The sequence below is a fragment of the Schistocerca cancellata genome, chromosome 7 (genome assembly GCF_023864275.1).
Source record: "Schistocerca cancellata isolate TAMUIC-IGC-003103 chromosome 7, iqSchCanc2.1, whole genome shotgun sequence".
In the NCBI taxonomy this organism is placed as follows: domain Eukaryota; kingdom Metazoa; phylum Arthropoda; class Insecta; order Orthoptera; family Acrididae; genus Schistocerca; species Schistocerca cancellata.
Window position 1 is genome coordinate 499,102,791 of NC_064632.1, and position 19,628 is coordinate 499,122,418.

The following is a 19,628-nucleotide window of genomic DNA, read 5'->3' on the forward strand; positions in this document are numbered from 1 at the left end:
ACGACCTAGCAAGGCGCCATTTCCAGTATATTGAGATAGCACTTATGTATCATCAAGACCGATGTTCTCCAATTATGGAATAAAGTTAAGTATTACATCAACTACGTACTTTATTTGCTACTATACAAAACCTTAACTGTTCCAGACCTCACGCCAGTCTGCGTGAGCTTAATGCGTGCCTTTCGGCTACCCGTCACTGTGGATTGGCTGTCTTGGCAGTTCACAACATTATCTACAAACATCAACGATCTGACGGGGCATATAACCAGCAGTCTGTGGCTATTTACTTACGACGCTTTGATGTATGGGAAGGTGTCGTTGAATGGCTGTGGTAGGATACAACATGAGCTATACAAAATTTGTATATGGTGTGATGGATGGAATCTTGCTTTAAATACAGAAAAATGTAAATTAATGCAGATGTCTAGGATAAAATCCTACAATGATGGAATTCTGCATCAGTAGTGAGCTGCTTGACAAAGTCATGTCTGTTAAATATTTTGGGATAAGGTTGAAAAGCGATATGCAATGGAATGAGTGCATGAAGTTGGTTGTAGGTAAGGCAAAAGGCCGACTTAAGTATATTGGAAAATTTTCAGAAAAAAGTAACTCATCTACAAAGGAGACTGCACTGCAAAGGAGACTGCACTACAAAAAAGACCGCCTACAAAGGATACCACCTACAAAGAGCAGGCCACACTACAAAGGAGACTGCACTACAAAGGAGACCGCATTACAAAGGAGACTGCACTACAAAGGACACTGCACTACAAAGGAGACTGCACTACAGAGGAGACAGCACTACAGGGGAGACCACACTACAGAGGAGACCACACTACAGAGGAGACCACACTACAGAGGAGAGCACACTACAGAGGAGACTGCACTACAGAAGAGACCGCACTACAGAGGAGACCACACTACAGAGGAGACTGCACTACAGAGGAGACTGCACTACAGAGGAGACCGCACCACAGAGGAGACCACACTACAGAGGAGACCACACTACAGAGGAGACTGGACTACAGAGGAGACCACATTACAGAGGAGACTGCACTACAGAGGAGACTGCACTACAGAGGAGACCACACTACAGAGGAGACCGCACTACAGAGGAGACCGCACTACAGAGGAGACCGCACTACAGAGGAGACCACACTACAGAGGAGACTGCACTACAGAGGAGACTGCACTACAGAGGAGACCGCACTACAGAGGAGACCGCACTACAGAGGAGACCGCACTACAAAGGAGACCACACTACAGAGGAGACTGCACTACAGAGGAGACCGCACTACAGAGGAGACCGCACTACAGAGGAGACCGCACTACAAAGGAGACCACACTACAGAGGAGACTGCACTACAGAGGAGACCGCACTACAGAGGAGACCGCACTACAGAGGAGACCGCACTACAAAGGAGATCACACTACAGAGGAGACTGCACTACAGAGGAGACCGCACTACAGAGGAGACCACACTACAGAGGAGACCGCACTACAGAGGAGACCGCACTACAAAGGAGACCACACTACAGTGGAGACCACACTACAGAGGAGACCACACTACGGAGGAGACCCCACTACAAAGGAGACCACACTAGTAGGATCCATCCTTGAGTAGTGCTGAAGTGCTTAGGATCCCCTCTACGTCCGATTAAAGGAAGACATTGGAGCAATTCAGAGGAGGCCTCCTAGTTTTGTGATCGGTAGTTTAGGTGGTCACATGAGTTACAATGATTCGTGAAATTAAATGGGTGTCCCAGGAGGGAAAATGACATTCTTTTCGCCGACACTGTGGTGGATATTTAGAGAACTGGCGTTTGAAGTTCACTGCAGAATGATTCTACCGGCGCCAGTGTACAAGGGCCTTCTGAAAAGCAATAACTCCGAATTTTTTATGTGAAAATCCTTAAAGCTCTTCGTATAGAACAAACGATATTATCATTCCAGAATGAGATTTTCACTCTGTAGTGGAGTGTGCGCTGATATGAAACTTCCTGTGAGATTAAACCTGTGTGTCGTACCGAGACTGGAACTTGGGACAGTTTTCATCTGTCAGGATGTTTCACATCAGCGTACACTCCACTACATAGTGAAAATCTCATTCTGGAAACAGACCCAAGGCTGTGGCTAAGCCATGTCTCCGCAATATCCATTCTTCCAAGAGTGCTAGTTCTGCAAGTTTCGCAGGAGAGCTTCTGTGAAGTTTGGAAAGTAGGAGACGAGGTACTAACAGAAGTAAAGCTGTGAGGACGGGCCGTGAGTCGTGCTTTGGTAGGTCAGATGGTAGAGCACTTGCCCGAGTTCGAGTCTCGCCCCTGCACACAGTTTTAATCTGTCAAGAAGTTTGATATTATCATTGTCTATCTTTATTGTTCATGTCAACATATTTAGTTTTCAACATACTCACCGTTGCGATGAATACATTTCACCCAACGAGAGGCCAGTTTGCTGATACCGTCACTGTAGAATGTTTGAATTCATTGACGAAGCCGCAATCTCACCTCAGCTTTCACCGCTTCATGATTAACGGATGAAAACTGGGTGGGACGAAGTTGGGAATGTATGGAGAATGATCGACAACTGTGAACGCAAATTGTCGGATTGTTACAGACGCCGCAGCGACTCATGCGTGTTATGGTATTGTCATGCTGACGGAGAGAGTACTCCATGTACGGAGGAACTCTTCGAATTGGAAAGTCAATTACAGCACGCTCTCACGCACCGATATAGTTACGTTACACACTTCCATGTTACACGCTGAAATTTGGAGGCCTCTTGTGACGGAAGGCTGTCAATATGTATAAATTAATAATAAACGTGTAGAAGGTTAAATTTTGTGTTATTTAAAAAGCCTTAAGAGTTTTAGCATAAGAAATTCGGTGGCATTACATGTCAGCATGCCCCCGTAAATTTCGCGTAAGGATATCAAGGTTCAAAATGGCTCTGAGCACTATGGGACTTAACTTCTGAGGTCATCAGTCCCCTAAAACTTAGGACTACTGAAACCTAACTAACCTAAGGACATCACACACATCCATACCCGAGGCAGGATTCCAAACTGTGACCGTAGCGGTCGCGCGGTTCCAGACTGTAGCGCCTAGAACCGCTCGGCCACCCCGGCCGGCGGATCACAAGGGTAAGGGGAATAAGTGCTTGTACGGTGGGTCCGCACCTCGTGGTGGCGTTCTCGCTTCCCGAGCACGGGGTCCCGGGTTCGATTCCCGACGGGGTCAGGGATTTTCTCTGCCTCGTGATGACTGGGTGTTTTGTTATGTCCTTAGGTTAGTTAGGTTTAGTAGTTCTAAGTTCTAGGGGACTGATGACCATAGATGTTAAGTCCCATAGTGCTCAGAGCCATTTGAACCATTTTTTTGCTTGTACGATGGTGTAGAGATAGTCCTTTTTCCTTCAGTCTATTTGAGAGAGTAACAGGGCAAAATGTCTAGTAGCGGTTCAAGGTACCCTCCAAAATGTGCCACACGTTGGCTTGCTCAGTATGTACGTAGATGTAGATGTAGAAGGTAGAAAATGGAATTGTCTTTTAATAAATTTGTGGCACGCGACATAAAAATCTTATTTACGTCAAAAATTTTCCTTTTTTAGGGCCAGCACCATGATGTATGTCAGATAATGACGTTATTATTAGAGAATAGCTGCTTATAATAATCTTTATTAACGACAAATTGTTTCGGCATTTATCACCTGCGAACACAATTTTGGCGCGACCGTGTTTAAATGAGAATGCCATTTATATTAAAGTGACTACATTGCAGTCACGTCTAGTATGATGTGACGTCCATGTCAAGTCGTTAGCGACAAGGTTGAAAACCACAAATTTCCGACTGCCCTTTCGAACAAATAAAAACCTTTCGATAAAATGACGTTCTGCCAGCACTAGAACATCTGAAAATGGTAACTTTTACATTGGCCAAAAATGAAGAAATTTTAAAGTCAGATATAAGGAACACATTAGAAACAGCGAGAATAACCAGTCGAGCTTCTTTATGCCTTTAAAAAAGCGAAGCCACGCTGTTGATAAATAGAAAATACACGGAGTACCAAAAGTTGCGGAATTCACAGTACTGGAAATCTATATACACACGCGAAAATACCCACAAGAAATACTAAACGAGCACATAGAATTTAGACACAAATGCTACCTCAAATATTTTGTTGAAGTTTTAGATCATGAAAAAGAATAAATCGGAAATAACACACGCAACAAGCAAAGATAATAGCGACAAAATTTAGTTACTAAAATAATATCTCCGTTCATCTGTGTAATCTTTGTAAACATACGAGGGTGAGTCAAATGAAAACCTTAAATATTATTTATTGTGCAGAATTGGTACAACGCTGTATCACTTTTCAACATAATCTCCCCCACGCTCCATGCAAGTCCTCCAGCGCTTACAAAGTGCATAAATTCCTTTAGAAAAAAATTCTCTTGGTGGTCCTCGCAAACACTCATGCACCGTGTGGCATACCTCTTCATCAGAACGGAACTTCTTTCTTCCCATTGCGTGTTTGAGTGGTCCAAACATATGGAAATCACTTGGGGCAAGGTCTGGTGAGTATGGTGGATGAGGAAGACACTCAAAATGCAGATCTGTGATTGTTGCAACTGTTGTACGGGCAGTGTGGGGCCTTGCATTGTCATGTTGCAAAAGGACACCTGCTGACAGCAATCCACGTCGCTTTGATTTGATTGCAGGTCGCAGATAATTTTTTAGGAGATCTATATATGATGCACTGTTGACAGTGGTCCCTCTAGACATGTAATGCTCCAAAATGACGCCTTTTTCGTCCCAAAAGAGTGTCAGCATAACCTTCCCAGCTGATGGTTCCGCACGAAACTTTTGGTGATGGCGCCATTTCTTGCTCGCTCTCTTCGTTTCCGGTTGGTGGAAGTGAACCCAGATTTCTTCCCCAGTAAGGATTCGTGCAAGGAAGCCATCACCTTCTCGTTCAAAGCACGGAAGAAGTTCTTCACAAGCATCAACACGTCGTACTCTCATTTCAGGAGTCAGCTGCCGTGGCACCCATCTTGCAGACACTTTGTGAAACTGGAGCACATCATGCACAATGTGGTGTGCTGACCCATGAATAATCTGTAAACATGATGCAATGTCACTCAGTCTCACTCGCCCGTTATCGTTCACTATGGTTTCAACTGCTGCAATGTTCTGTGGAGTCACAACTCGTTGTGCCTGGCCTGTACGAGGAGCATCTTCCACTGAACTCACACCATTTGCGAACTTCCTACTCTATTCGTAGACCTGATGCTGTGACAAACATGCATCACCTTACTGAATCTTCATTCGTCGATGAATTTCAATAGGTTTCACAGCTTCACTGCGCAAACACCGAATAAGAGAACGCTGTTCTTCCCTGGTGCAAGTCGCAAGTGGGGCGGCCATCTTTATACTGATACTGTGACGGTATGTGTGCATTTGCACTATGCTGCCACCTACAGGCCATTCTGCGCGCTGTTTGTAGCACGCTTACCAACTTACAGAATAACGGCGCGAAATTTCGATTTGTTATTACAAATTTAAGGTTTTTATTTGACTCAACCTCGTATAACCCCGTGGAGTGGACTCCTCTCAAACCATAATTAACGTATTGTTTTAAATATATTTACGTCATTTACCACCTATTCAAAACATTGACAGCTATATGATAGTTCACTAACGAGGTAATGTGGACGTCACATCAGTCTAGAGATGAATACAATACAGGGTGACCGAGCGAGGTGGCGCAGTGGTTAGCACACTGGACTCGCATTCGGGAGGACGACGGTTCAATCCCGTCTCCGGCCATCCTGATTTAGGTTTTCCGTGATTTCCCTAAATCGTTTGAGGCAAATGCCGGGATGGTTCCTTTGAAAGGGCACGGCCGATTTCCTTCCCAATCCTTCCCTAACCCGAGCTTGCGCTCCGTCTCTAATGACCTCGTTGTCGACGGGACGTTAAACACTAACCACCACTAACCACCAATACAGGGTGAAAAGTATTTAAACCGACAAACTCTGGGAGGTTGTATGGGACATCAAAAGAACTATGTTTCCCTAATGTCATTCTTTCCTATGAGGATTATTTAAACCGGTGGAGGCCGTATTACGCTCTTCAGTTGCTAGTGGCCGTATTATGATCTTCAGTTTTTAGAGGGCGTATTATACTCTTCAGTTGTAGGCAACTGCTGTTGACCAGTGTAGTAGTGTATTGTCTCTGTTTACTAATGGAGCGATACACCAGGAATGAGTACACTGATATGGTTGGTACGTACTATGTAGCACACCACAACGGACGAGCTGCACAGCGGGTTTATCAATAACAATATCCTAATAGCCGTATCCCGCATCATACGACCTTTGCTGCTGTGTACCAACGTCTGCATGAGACTGGGTCATTTAGCGGATTACCTGGATAGGGACGCACCGCACGGTAAGAACGATGCAGTTAGAGGCAGCTGTCTTGCAGCATGTGGAGCGGGATCCTTCAATCAGCACTCGTGCAATTTCACGTAACGTGGGGACGAATCAGACGAATGTAAGAACAGTCCTTCGAGAGCAATTGTTACGTCCATTTCACTTACAGCGTGTCCACACCCTGCAACCAGTTGATTATCCACCCAGAGCACAGTTTTCGCAGTGGTACCTGGAACAGTGTGAAATGCATCCTACATTTCCATCCTCTATGTTGTTTAACGATGAAGCAACGTTCGGGCGTGATGGAGTCTGCAACATGCACAATTCGCATGTTTGGAGTCAGGACAACCCACATGCCACTGTTACTAGCGCTCATCAAGTGCGGTTCTTCGTTAATGTGTGGGTCGGTGTTGTTGGGAACTGTTTATTTGGGCCGTATCTGCTACCTAGGCCATTAAATGGCAGGCACTATTACAATTTTCTCGCCAGAGCATTGCCAGAATTGCTGGAAGACGTCCCGCTCCCTACAAGACAACCCATGTGGTTCCAACATGACGGGGCGTCGGCACATTTCAGACGTCGTGTGCGTCGCTTCCTGGACCGACCGTTCCAAGAAACGTGGATTGGCAGAGGTGGTCCTGTACTATGGCCTGCTCGATCCCCAGATATGTCCCCTCTGGACTTTTATGTGTGGGAAGAGATGCGCGGCCTTGCTCACGCAACTCCTGCTGCATCAGAAGAGGATCTGGTTGCCCGGAGAGTAGCAGCAGCAGGAACAATTCAGGATACTCCTGGCGTTTTTGCCCGTGTCAGACAGAACATGATCCCACGGTGTAACCTTTGTTTACGCGTCAGTGGAGGCATTTTTGAAAACCTACTTTAATTGAAATTTGGTTGTGTTAATGTGTTGTCTCTTGGTCATAAAAAAAATGGAAAAGTGTTTCTTGGTTTAATTAATTTGCCGCCAGAGAAATCTTCCTCTACCGATTTAAATACTCCTCATAGGAAAAAATGACATTAGGGAAAAATATTTGATTCGATGTCCCCTACAACCTCCCAGAGTCTGTCGGTTTAAATACTTTTCACCCTGTATAGTCACTTTCATATACACTCCTGGAAATGGAAAAAAGAACACATTGACACCGGTGTGTCAGACCCACCATACTTGCTCCGGACACTGCGAGAGGGCTGTACAAGCAATGATCACACGCACGGCACAGCGGACACACCAGGAACCGCGGTGTTGGCCGTCGAATGGCGGTAGCTGCGCAGCATTTGTGCACCGCCGCCGTCAGTGTCAGCCAGTTTGCCGTGGCATACGGAGCTCCATCGCAGTCTTTAACACTGGTAGCATGCCGCGACAGCGTGGACGTGAACCGTATGTGCAGTTGACGGACTTTGAGCGAGGGCGTATAGTGGGCGTGCGGGAGGCCGGGTGGACGTACCGCCGAATTGCTCAACACGTGGGGCGTGAGGTCTCCACAGTACATCGATGTTGTCGCCAGTGGTCGGCGGAAGGTGCACGTGCCCGTCGACCTGGGACCGGACCCCAGCGACGCACGGATGCACGCCAAGACCGTAGGATCCTACGCAGTGCCGTAGGGGACCGCACCGCCACTTCCCAGCAAATTAGGGACACTGTTGCTCCTGGGGTATCGGCGAGGACCATTCGCAACCGTCTCCATGAAGCTGGGCTACGGTCCCGCACACCGTTAGGCCGTCTTCCGCTCACGCCCTAACATCGTACAGCCCGCCTCCAGTGGTGTCGCGACAGGCGTGAATGGAGGGACGAATGGAGACGTGTCGTCTTCAGCGATGAGAGTCGCTTCTGCCTTGGTGCCAATGATGGTCGTATGCGTGTTTGGCGCCGTGCAGGTGAGCGCCACAATCAGGACTGCATACGACCGAGGCACACAGGGCCAACACCCGGCATCATGGTGTGGGGAGCGATCTCCTACACTGGCCGTACACCACTGGTGATCGTCGAGGGGACACTGAATAGTGCACGGTACATCCAAACCGTCATCGAACCCATCGTTCTACCATTGCTAGACCGGCATGGGAACTTGCTGTTCCCACAGGACAATGCACGTCCGCATGTATCCCGTGCCACCCAACGTGCTCTAGAAGGTGTAAGTCAACTACCCTGGCCAGCAAGATCTCCGGATCAGTCCCCCATTGAGCATGTTCGGGACTGGATGAAGCGTCGTCTCACGCGGTCTGCACGTCCAGCACGAACGCTGGTCCAACTGAGGCGCCAGGTGGAAATGGCATGGCAAGCCGTTCCACAGGACTACATCCAGCATCTCTACGATCGTCTCCATGGGGGAATAGCAGCCTGCATTGCTGCGAAAGGTGGATATACACTGTACTAGTGCCGACATCGTGCATGCTCTGTTGCCTGTGTCTATGTGCCTGTGGTTCTGTCAGTGTGATCATGTGATGTATCTGACCCCAGGAATGTGTCAATAAAGTTTCCCCTTCCTGGGACAATGAATTCACGGTGTTCTTATTCCAATTTCCATGAAGTGCAAATGGCATGCACGTTTATACACGGTCTCACAAAAACTTTATTCGCAGGTACTTGACAATGGCGATGCACACCGAAACAGTGTGCTGTTAATAAAGAGCAGCTATTCTGGCACATCGCTCTAATAACTCATTCGCAGGCCAGGAGCAGCCCCTATAACAGAGTCTGCACAGCCTGGTGCCGGCCGCCCACTTACCACGTGGTACTCCTCGCCGGAGAGCTCGAGCAGCGTGGCGTTGGCCTCTGCCAGCGCGTGCAGCGGCTCCTCCTGCTGGTCCTCGGGCTGCGGCCCGCCTCCTGCCGCCCCCGCGCCGCCACCGCCGCCCTCGTCTGGAGTGACGACGCTCACGTTCACCAGCAGGCGCGGCGGCTCCAGCAGCACGCGGTTCACCTGCAACGCCAGCACACACTCACTGAGCTGTCATTGCGCCGCGGGAGGCAATCAACCACGAACTTTCAAAGTTTAAGGGAAACCACAGGAAACTCGATTGTGGGAAACTGGACAGGCATTTGTACCGTTGACTTACCGAATACATTTCCTATCCTCCTACGCGCGGTTCTCACTGAAGGGATACGATACGTGATGTGACTCGTGATGCATTGGATGCAATCTTAGTTGAAGCGGCTTAACTCGTTTACTCTGGGATGACAGCCAAAGAACAACGATAAGATTCCATATCGTATCGCCATGTGGAACATGGAATGCTGGTTACTCCACGCAACTGTATATACCGTTACACGGTGAGGGTAATTTCAAGTCATCTATGTGCCGTAAAAAAAGGTGTTTTGTGGTAATCAACAAGGCTATATCTTACTCTATATTTAGGTTCTCAAACAAACTTTTTCTCCGCTATAAATCTTTATCACTCGATTTTGAGAAAACTGTTCAATTACAAAAACTGAAGAGGCTGAAAAAAATCAACGAACCAGTTGCAAACCAAAGGCTTATCAGCCATTGACCAGTTGTTGTGGTCTTCAGTCCTGACACTGGTTTGATGCAGCTCTCCATGCTACTCTATCCAGTGCAAGCTTCTTCATCTCCCAGTACCTACTGCAACCTACATCCTTCTGAATCTGCTTAGTGTATTCATCTCTTGGTCTCCCTCTGCGATTTTTACCCTCCACGCTGCCCTCCAATACTAAATTTGTGATCCCTTGATGCCTCAGAACATGTCCTACCAACCGATCCCTTCTTCTGGTCAAGTTGTGCCACAAACTTCTCTTCTCCCCAATCCTATTCAGTACTTCCTCATTAGTTATGTGATCTACCCATCTAATCTTCAGCATTCTTCTGTAGCACCACATTTCGAAAGCTTCTATTCTCTTCTTGTTCAAACTATTTATCGTCCACGTTTCACTTCCATACATGGCTACACTCCATACTAATACTTTCAGAAATGACTTCCTGACACTTAAATCTATACTCGATGTTAACAAATTTCTCTTCTTCATAAACGCTTTCCTTGCCATTGCCAGTCTACATTTTATATCCTCTCTACTTCGACCATCATCACTTATTTTGCTCCCAAAATTGCAAAACTCCTTTACTACTTTAAGTGTCTCATTTCCTGATCTTATTCCCTCAGCATCACCCGACTTAATTCGACTACATTCCATTATCCTCGTCTTGCTTTTGTTGATGTTCATCTTATATCCTCCTTTCAAGACACTGTCCATTTCATTCATCTGCTCTTCCAAGTCCTTTGCTGTCTCGGACAGAATTGCAATGTCATTGGCGAACCTCAAAGCTTTTATTTCTTGTCCATGGATTTTAATACCTACTCCGAACTTTTCTTTTGTTTCCTTTACTGCTTGCTCAATATACAGATTGAATAACATTGGGGAGAGGCTACAACACTGTCTTACACCCTTCCCAACCACTGCTTCCCTTACATGTCCCTTGACTCTTATAACTGCCATCTGGTTTCTGTACAAATTGTTAATAGCCTTTCGCTCCCTGTATTTTACCCCTGCCACCTGCCATTGACCTAGGTTTCGGTATTTCTAAAAATATGTTCTTCAGAAGGAGTGGACCCTAAAAATGTATACAACCAGTTACAAAAATTATTTTTACAAACATGGAAATGAAATGAGCGTTTGGCGTCATTGGCAAGGAGGTCCCGTACTGGGCAGGTCCGGCCGCCTTCATGCAGGGCTTATTACATTCTACGCCACATCGGGCGACCTGGGCGCCGCATGGGGATGAAATGATAATGAAGGCAACACAACACCCAGTCCCTGAGCGGAGAAAGGCCCCGACCCAGCCAGGAATCGAACCCGGGCCCCTTACGACGGCAGTCTGTCACACTGGCCATTTTTTATAAATCTCATTTTGTTCTGTATTGTTCGTTGACTCTGTTCGTGGCGGACGTCGGATGACACTCGTTCAGGTTGTTCGTTGATCCGTCCACTCAGTTTTTTTTTTTTTTTATTACAGAGGGTAGCTAAACCCTCTGACCGAACGCGTTGAGCTACCGTGCCGGCGCATTCAGCTGTCAGTGCGGACTTTACAAACATAACGAAATATTAATAGAAAAAATTTGTGAGGTAAGCGTACTCACTTGTTAAATCACATGGTGGTACATTAGATTAGCTGAAGCCGAGCGGCTCTTGTCATATATAATATTGACAAAAACAAGAATTATTCGTAGCCATGGCTATAGATAGCAGCTAGATTACATTTAGCGTACTTCAGAATGAATGCTCACTCGTAAATGCCCACTGATAGACGTTCTTCTCAACATAAAATTATAACAGGAGTCACAGGATAAAATATTTACACAAGTGTCCATCATACCAGCGACAAAGGCCAACTGTTGCGATTGTACAGGCTCAATCGACCAGGAAAAGGAGGGCATCAGGGAGCGCTAAATGCATGCGCGTACGAACTGTGTCTTGCTTGGGTTAAATAACAACATTTTACATTAAAGTGAGCATGAAATGTCCTCTACAAGGCTACTGTAAATGTAACAGATTTACTAGTATGCATTACATATAAAATTACTAACACATTTGCTGACAGAGTAACACTGTACATAAATTCAGCGTCCAGGAGGTAGAGATATATTCACAAAAGATCACTGTTACAAATGCATGGGGAAAGTAGAGCAAATATCCTCGAACATATCCGCGTCCTGTACACCTCCCGCCGCCTTGATCCCCCTCATCCCCTGTTCGCTCCTCTCCTCTGAAACCCCCGCCCTCTGCCGCGCCTTCAAAGCAAAATGTAAAGACAGATGGCGCAATTAATCATCTTTTCATACGGCTGTACAGATGTATTAATTCGTCCCAACCGTTGACACCCAGTGATTCAAATATGGACTTCGATTTAAAGCCATTTCACTTTCCCATGTCGCTTCGATTCGCTATGAGTGTCAACAAGGCACAGGGCCAATCAATTTGTATGGAAGGTACTAAACATCCCCAACAACGGTGGACACTCCAGCTAGTGAAATATAAAATTGATGTAAAAAAAACCTTGTAATGTTATTATGGACTAACGCTATTCTATGAATGACCTTATGAAAACTTTTGCTGCTGATACTGGAGTCACACTGTGTGTGTGTGTGTGTGTGTGTGTGTGTGTGTGTGTGTGTGTTCGTCGGTTTGTTTGTGTCAGGCATATGAATATCGAATCAGTGCCTAATAAAGGCGACGCGAATGGTGGCAGACTTGTAAAACTGATCTCTCGATGTTCTCGGTGAGAAAGTTTGGTACCGAGTGTAGTGGGACGCGAAATTGAAGCGTCACCCATCCACCAGTGTCAGCCCAGTTTGCAGGTGAATATAAGTTTAATTTAGTTTTGTTTATGTATTTTTGTAATATTTTTGTAATGGTTGTGAATTGCCTAAAGTTTTTGTATTTTTTTTATGTTTCATGTACGGAGAGGGCGGCGCAACGAACGGAGACAGCATCTTCGCTGCCGCGACCAGAGAGAAAACTGCTGGCCACTATACGTCGCGGGTCGACAGCCAAAGAGCAACAGAAGATCCTGGAACCGAGTTGTTGCGTCGTGCTTCTAAAAATTGAAAATGAAGTGTTTTTGTAATGTTTTGTACAACAATGACGTTATAGAGAGCTTAATCTTATTGAAAAAGTCAGTCCTAGTTTGTCAACGTTCAAGTTCACATCTGTATGTAGGAAGCTAGTAAAATAGTGGATGCTACTAAAGTTGAAACACGTGTTCTGAGGATTTATTTATGAAGAATTAGGTGAATTGATCAATAATATATTTGACAAGATTATTGAATTTTGACAGCGTTCATAGCAACTTTGAATCTCAAAAGTTTATTCAATGTGTGATTCTAATATCGATTAAATCAAGATAACATGTGTCAATATAATTTCTGAGGAGAAACAAACGACGTCTAAAATTGAAAAAGTTTACGTAAACCAATTGGCCCGAGTGACGTAATTCTGTGCATACGACTCAAAGGATGTTTTACAGTTTCGTTCAAGAACCATTCTGAGACAAATTAAAAAGAATATAAATAATTTTGAAGTGGGTTGTAACTGACGTAGGTGACGAAGTCTACACATGGTCATATGTCGAAAGAAAATCATTTATAAAGAACTTACGTCGTTGCACTAGACGAGCCAGGTGACGAGTTAGCACACAGGACTCGCATTGGGGAGGACAACGGTTCAAACTAGCGTCCGGCCGCCCTGATTTAGGTTTTCCGTGGTTTTCATATATATCGCTTCAGGCAAATGTCGGGATGGTTGTTCCTGTGGAAGGGCACGGTCGACTTCCTTCCCTAATCCGACGGGACCGATGGCCTCGCTGTTTGATCCCCTTCCCCGAATCAACCAACCAACCAAAATTTGGAAACGCGGTGTAGAATATTGGTATCAACGCAGATGTAGTTCCTTCTCAAGATTGTCGCACGAATGACAAAATGGTAGACATCGAAATAGATGACAGAGGGATAGAAAAACAATTAAAATCATTCAAAAGAGGAAAGGACCTGATGGGATACCAGTTCGATTTTACACAGAGTACGCGAAGGAACTTGTCCCCCCCCCTTTCTGGCAGCGGTGTACTGTAGGTCTCTAGACGAGCGTAGCGTTCCAAAAGATTGGAAAAGGGCACAGGTCATCCCCGTTTTCAAGAAGGGACGTCGAACAGATGTGCAGACCTGTATCTCTAACGTCGATCAGTTGTAGAATGTTGGAAGAAATATTACGTTCGAATATAATGACTTTTCTGGAGACTAGAAATCTACTCTGCAGGAATCAGCATGGGTTTCGAAAAAGACGATCGTGTGAAACCCAGCTATCGCTATTCGTCCACGAGACTCAGAGGGCCATATACACTGGTTCCAGGTAGATGCCGTGTTTCTTGACTTCCGCAAGGCGTTCGATACAGTTCCCCACAGTCGTTTAATGAACAAAGTAAGAGCATATTGACTATCAGACCAACTGTGTAATTGGATTGAAGAGTTCCTAGATAACAGAACGCAGCATGTCATTCTCAATGAAGAGAAGTCTTCCGAAGTAAGAGTGATTTCAGGTGTGCCGCTGGGGAGTGTCGTAGGACCGTTGCTATTCACAATGTATATATAAATAGCCTTGTGGATAACATCGGAAGTTCACTGAGTCTTTTTGCGGATGATATAGAGAGGTTGTAACAATGGAAAATTGTACTGAAATGCAGGAGGATCTACAACGAATTGACACATGGTGCAGGGAATGGCAATTGAATCACAATGACAAGTGTAATGTGCAGTGAGCATGTAGAAAGAAAGATTCTTATTATTTATAATGCAGTGAGTACGTAGAAAGAAAGATCCTTTATCATTTAGCTACAATATAGCAGGTCAGCAACTGGAAGCAGTTAATTCCATAAAATATCTGAGAGTAGGCATTAGGAGTGATTTAGTATGTAATGACCATATTAAATTAATTGTCGATAAAGCAGATGCCAGACTGAGATTCATTGGAAGGATCGTAAGGAAATGCAGTACGAAAACAAAGGAAGTAGGTTACAGTACACTTGTTCGCCCACTGCTTGAATACTGCTCAGTGGTGTGGCATCCGTACCAGATAGGGTCGATAGAGAAGATCCAACGGAGAGCAGCGCACTTCGTTACAGGATCATTTAGTAATCGCGAAAGCGTTACGGGAGATGATAGATGAACTCCAGTGGAAGACTCTGCAAGAGAGACGCTCCGTAGCTCAGTACGGTCTTTCGTTGAAGTTTCGAGAACATTGCTCCCTCCTACGTATATCTCGCGAAGAGACCATGAGGATAAAATCAGAAAGATTAGAGCCCACACAGAGGCATACCGACAATCTTTCTTTCGGATGTGTTGGCAGAATAGCCAACACCGTGTTGCTAGAGGAGGCCAAAATGCACGCGTTTAAGCTCACGCAGGCTGGCGTGAGGTCTGGAACAGGACAATGTAATTAATATAGCCAATAAAGTACGTTGCTGCTGGAATACTTAACTTTAATCCATAATTGGTGTACATCGCTCTTGACGGTACATTAATAACAATCTCAATATAAACTAGTAATGGCGCCTTGCTAGGTCGTAGCAAATGACGTAGCTGAAGGCTATGATAACTATCGTCTCGGCAAATGAGAGCGTATTTGTCAGTGTAGCTTCGCTAGCAAAGTCGGCTGTACAACTGGGGCGAGTGCTAGGAAGTCTCTCTAAACCTGCCGTGTGGCGGCGATCGGTCTGCAATCACTGACAGTGGCGACACGCGGGTCCGACGTATACTAATGGACCGCGGCAGATTTAAAGGCTACCACCTAGCAAGTGTGGTGTCTGGCGGTGACACCACACTTTCCACGAACAATACGAGACTGGAATAGGGGGGAGAATCGATAGAGGTAGTCAAGGTACCATCCGCCACACACCGTCAGGTAGCTTGCGGAGTATGGGTGTAGATGTAGATGGTTCAAATGGCTCTGAACACTATGGGACTTAACTGCTGAGGTCATCAGTCCCCTAGAACTTAGAACTACTTAAACCTAACTAACCTAAGGACATCACACACAGTCATGCCCAAGGCAGGATTAGAACGTGCGACGGTTGCAGTCGCGCGGTTCCAGACTGTAGCGCGTAGAACCGCTCGGCCTCCCCGGGCCGGCTGTAGATGTAGATGTCTGACAGTTTGTGGTGCGCGCTCACCTTGACGTTGTCGTACTCGAGGGAGAGCCTGGCGGCGAGGTTGAGCTTGAGGTACTTGGCGAAGTCGCTGCGGCGCAGCATGACGATGGTGGAGTTGCCGGCCAGCTGCAGCAGGTAGGAGCGCTGGGTGGTCGCCACCGCGGCCGCCGCCGGCTGCCCCTCCGTGCTGCCCGGGCCCAGCGAGTCCTCGTACTCCAGGCCGCCCAGCGCCTCCTCTTCCTCATCGTGCTCCTCCTCCTGGGAGCCGGCAGCAGTCTGCGGGTGGTGCTCCTGCTCCACCTGCCACGGTTCACCTCCAGTTACTCAACACGAACATCATAGCCAAGATGTTAACCGATTCATGTCTCTAAATTATTAAGAACGTACAGGAGGACTGTAAAAGTCGTCTATATGTCCCAAAGAAAGCAGGTGTTGACAGATGTGAAAATTACCGAACAATCAGTTTAATAAGCCACAGCTGCAAAATACTAACACGAATTCCTTACAGACGAATGGAAAAACTAGTAGAAGCCGACCTCGGGGAAGATCAGTTTGGATTCCGTAGAAATACTGGAACACGTGAGGCAATACTGACCTTACGACTTATCTTAGAAGAAAGATTAAGGAAAGGCAAACCTACGTTTCTAGCATTTGTAGACTTAGAGAAAGCTTTTGACAATGTTGACTGGAATACTCTGTTTCAAATTATGAAGGTGGCAGGGTTAAAATACAGGGAGCGAAAGGCTATTTACAATTTGTACAGAAACCAGATGGCAGTTATAAGAGTCGAGGGACATGAAAGGGAAGCAGTGGTTGGGAAGGGAGTAAGACAGTGTTGAAGCCTCTCCCCGATGTTATTCAAATGGTTCAAATGGCTCTGAGCACTATGGGACTCAACATCTTAGGTCATAAGTCCCCTAGAACTTAGAACTACTTAAACCTAACTAACCTAAGGACATCACAGACACCCATGCCCGAGGCAGGATTCGAACCTGCGACCGTAGCAGTCCCGCGGTTCCGGACTGCAGCGCCAGAACCGCTAGACCACCGCGCGATGTTATTCAATATGTATATTGAGCAAGCAGTAAAGGAAACAAAAGAAAAATTCGGAGTAGGTATTAAAATCCATGGAGAAGAAATAAAAACTTTGAGGTTCGCCGATGACATTGTAATTCTGTCAGAGACAGCAAAGGACTTGCAAGAGCAGTTGAACGGAATGGATGGTGTCTTGAAGGGAGGATGTAACATGAACATCAACAAAAACAAAACCAGAATAATGGAATGTAGTTGAATTAAGTCAGGTGATGTTAAGGGTATTAGATTAGGAAATGAGACACTTAAAGTAGTAAAGGAGTTTTGCTATTTGGGGAGCAAAATAACTGATGATGGTCGAAGTAGAGAGGATATAAAATGCAGACTGGCAATGGAAAGGAAAGCGTTTCTGAAGAAGTGAGATTTGTTAACATCGAGTATAGATTTAAGTGTCAGGAAGTCATTTCTGAAAGTATTTGTATGGAGTGTAGCCATGTACGGAAGTGAAACATGGACGGTAAATAGTTTGGACAAGAAAAGAATAGAAGCTTTCGAAATGTGGTGCTACAGAAGAATGCTGAAGATTAGATGGGTAGATCACATAACTAATGAGGAAGTATTGAATAGGATTGGGGAGAAGAGAAGTATGTGGCACAACTTGACCAGAAGAAGGGATCGGTTGGTAGGACATGTTCTGAGGCATCAAGGGATCACCAATTTAGTATTGGAGGGCAGCGTGGAGGGTAAAAATCGTAGGGGGAGACCAAGAGATGAATACACTAAGCAGATTCAGAAGGATATAGATTGCAGTAGGTACTGGGAGATGAAGAAGCTTGCACAGGATAGAGTAGCATGGAGAGCTGCATCAAACCAGTCTCAAGACTGAAGACCACAACAACAACAACATATGTGCAGTGTGTCCCACTTAACGACAGACATAGGGCAAAATACACTCTTGTGCTTAAACATACATAAATCTCCAAAAATATATAGCTAAAATAGTAAAACTTGAGTGAGAAGTGGCTCGCTCATGCTGTATGTTGGATTAAACCTTGGTCGCTATTCTATGTTTAGCCTCCCGTGGTTATCACTATTATGCTGTTATCCTCTCTTTCCGCAGGTGGCAGCTGCGGTGTCTGTCGATATTCACACCTTGAACTATGTTTGCCCTGGCGCTCGTAGTTTCCGGCTGGGCTGTGTGCCAGCAGTTGGTCGGTGGGCGAGGAAATCTCCACGCAGTGTAGTTTGGCCGGGCCCGCTGGCGGTCGCTATCCAGTGTCGGAGTGTGTGGTGCTGTTCCCATTGCTACGAGGTTCGTGGCTAACCGATCGTGGACATGAAAGCTGAGTTTTGACTTAACTACCAGCAAATCACGACTGTTCACATTGTGTCGTTTCGAGTTCGTTGTCAGCTGTTGGGATATTCCCGCGAGCAACAATGTGTGTTTTCAAGATGGCAAATTTTAGCCACCCTCCGGTGGAGTTTAACTGTACCTGGTTATTCGAATTGAAGTGCACCAGCGGAATCTTCTGCCTTGTGTGCTCGTGGTCGTGCGGTAGCGTTCTCGCTTCCCACGCCCGGGTTCCCGGGTTCGATTCCCGGCGGGGTCAGGGATTTTCTCTGCCTCGTGATGACTGGGTGTTGTGTGATGTCCTTAGGTCGTGATGATGATGTTTTGGTTTGTGGGGCGCTCAACTGCGTGGTTATCAGCGCCCGTACAATTATCCAATCTTTGCTCAGTCCAATTTCGCCACTTTCCTGGATGATGATGAAATGATGAGGACAACACAAACACCCAGTCATCTCGAGGTAGGTGAATGTGATGTCCTTAGGTCAGTTAGGTTTAAGTAATTCTAGGTTCTAGGGGACTGATGACCATAGATGTTAAGTCCCATAGTGCTCAGAGCCATTTGAACCCCCTTCTGCCTTGTGGCCGTTAACGTTCCGGTTACCTGCCCTGGCCGTTGACGAAAATTCAGGCAGCGTATTTTCCTCATCGTGTTGTAGCTGTCCAGCATGGTGTGTTGTTTGACAGCTCAATGTATAATTGGTTGTGGGCGCCAATACCTTTTCCATTGTTCCATTGAACTCCCTGTTGTGTGCTGGTCAGGTGAAACAGAGGTGGGTCCGTTGACTGTCGCTCGGTTGGGTTGTCGTCGGATCGACAATGGCTGGGCCGACTGCCTGTCTCACGTAAGCGAGCGTTAATGTTTGGATTCCAGGCCGACCCTCGGAACTTCTGAGCGCCCTTGGGTGTACTGCCATTTTTTGTTTGTTCTTGCTGTTTGTACTTGTATGGCGTCTAGCCGATTTTTAGATTAAGATTGTTTTGCCCTTAAGGCATCAGATGGTTTGGGCTTTCAGCGAAGTTTAAAAAATGTTTTACATAAAACATTTGGAATTTCTAAAATTAATCTTATTGAGTCTTAAGTGTTGGGCCTTCAGCCGATTTTAAATTTATGTTGTTTGCACTTGAAGTGTCAGATTCTTTGGGCCTTCAGCCTAATTAA

The 19,628-nt window shown here is 46.0% G+C and overlaps 1 protein-coding gene across 1 annotated transcript in view; it reads right to left on the reverse strand.

Moving 5' to 3' along the window:
- LOC126092849 (uncharacterized) overlaps positions 1-19,628 on the reverse strand; it is a 58,138-nt gene that overhangs the window by 16,309 nt on the left and 22,201 nt on the right. Inside the window, exons 2-3 of the mRNA XM_049908579.1 lie at positions 16,108-16,386; positions 9,163-9,357 (exon numbers count right to left, since the gene is read on the reverse strand). Of these exons, the coding sequence (XP_049764536.1) occupies positions 9,163-9,357; positions 16,108-16,386 (474 nt within the window). The remainder of the gene's footprint in view (positions 1-9,162; positions 9,358-16,107; positions 16,387-19,628) is intronic.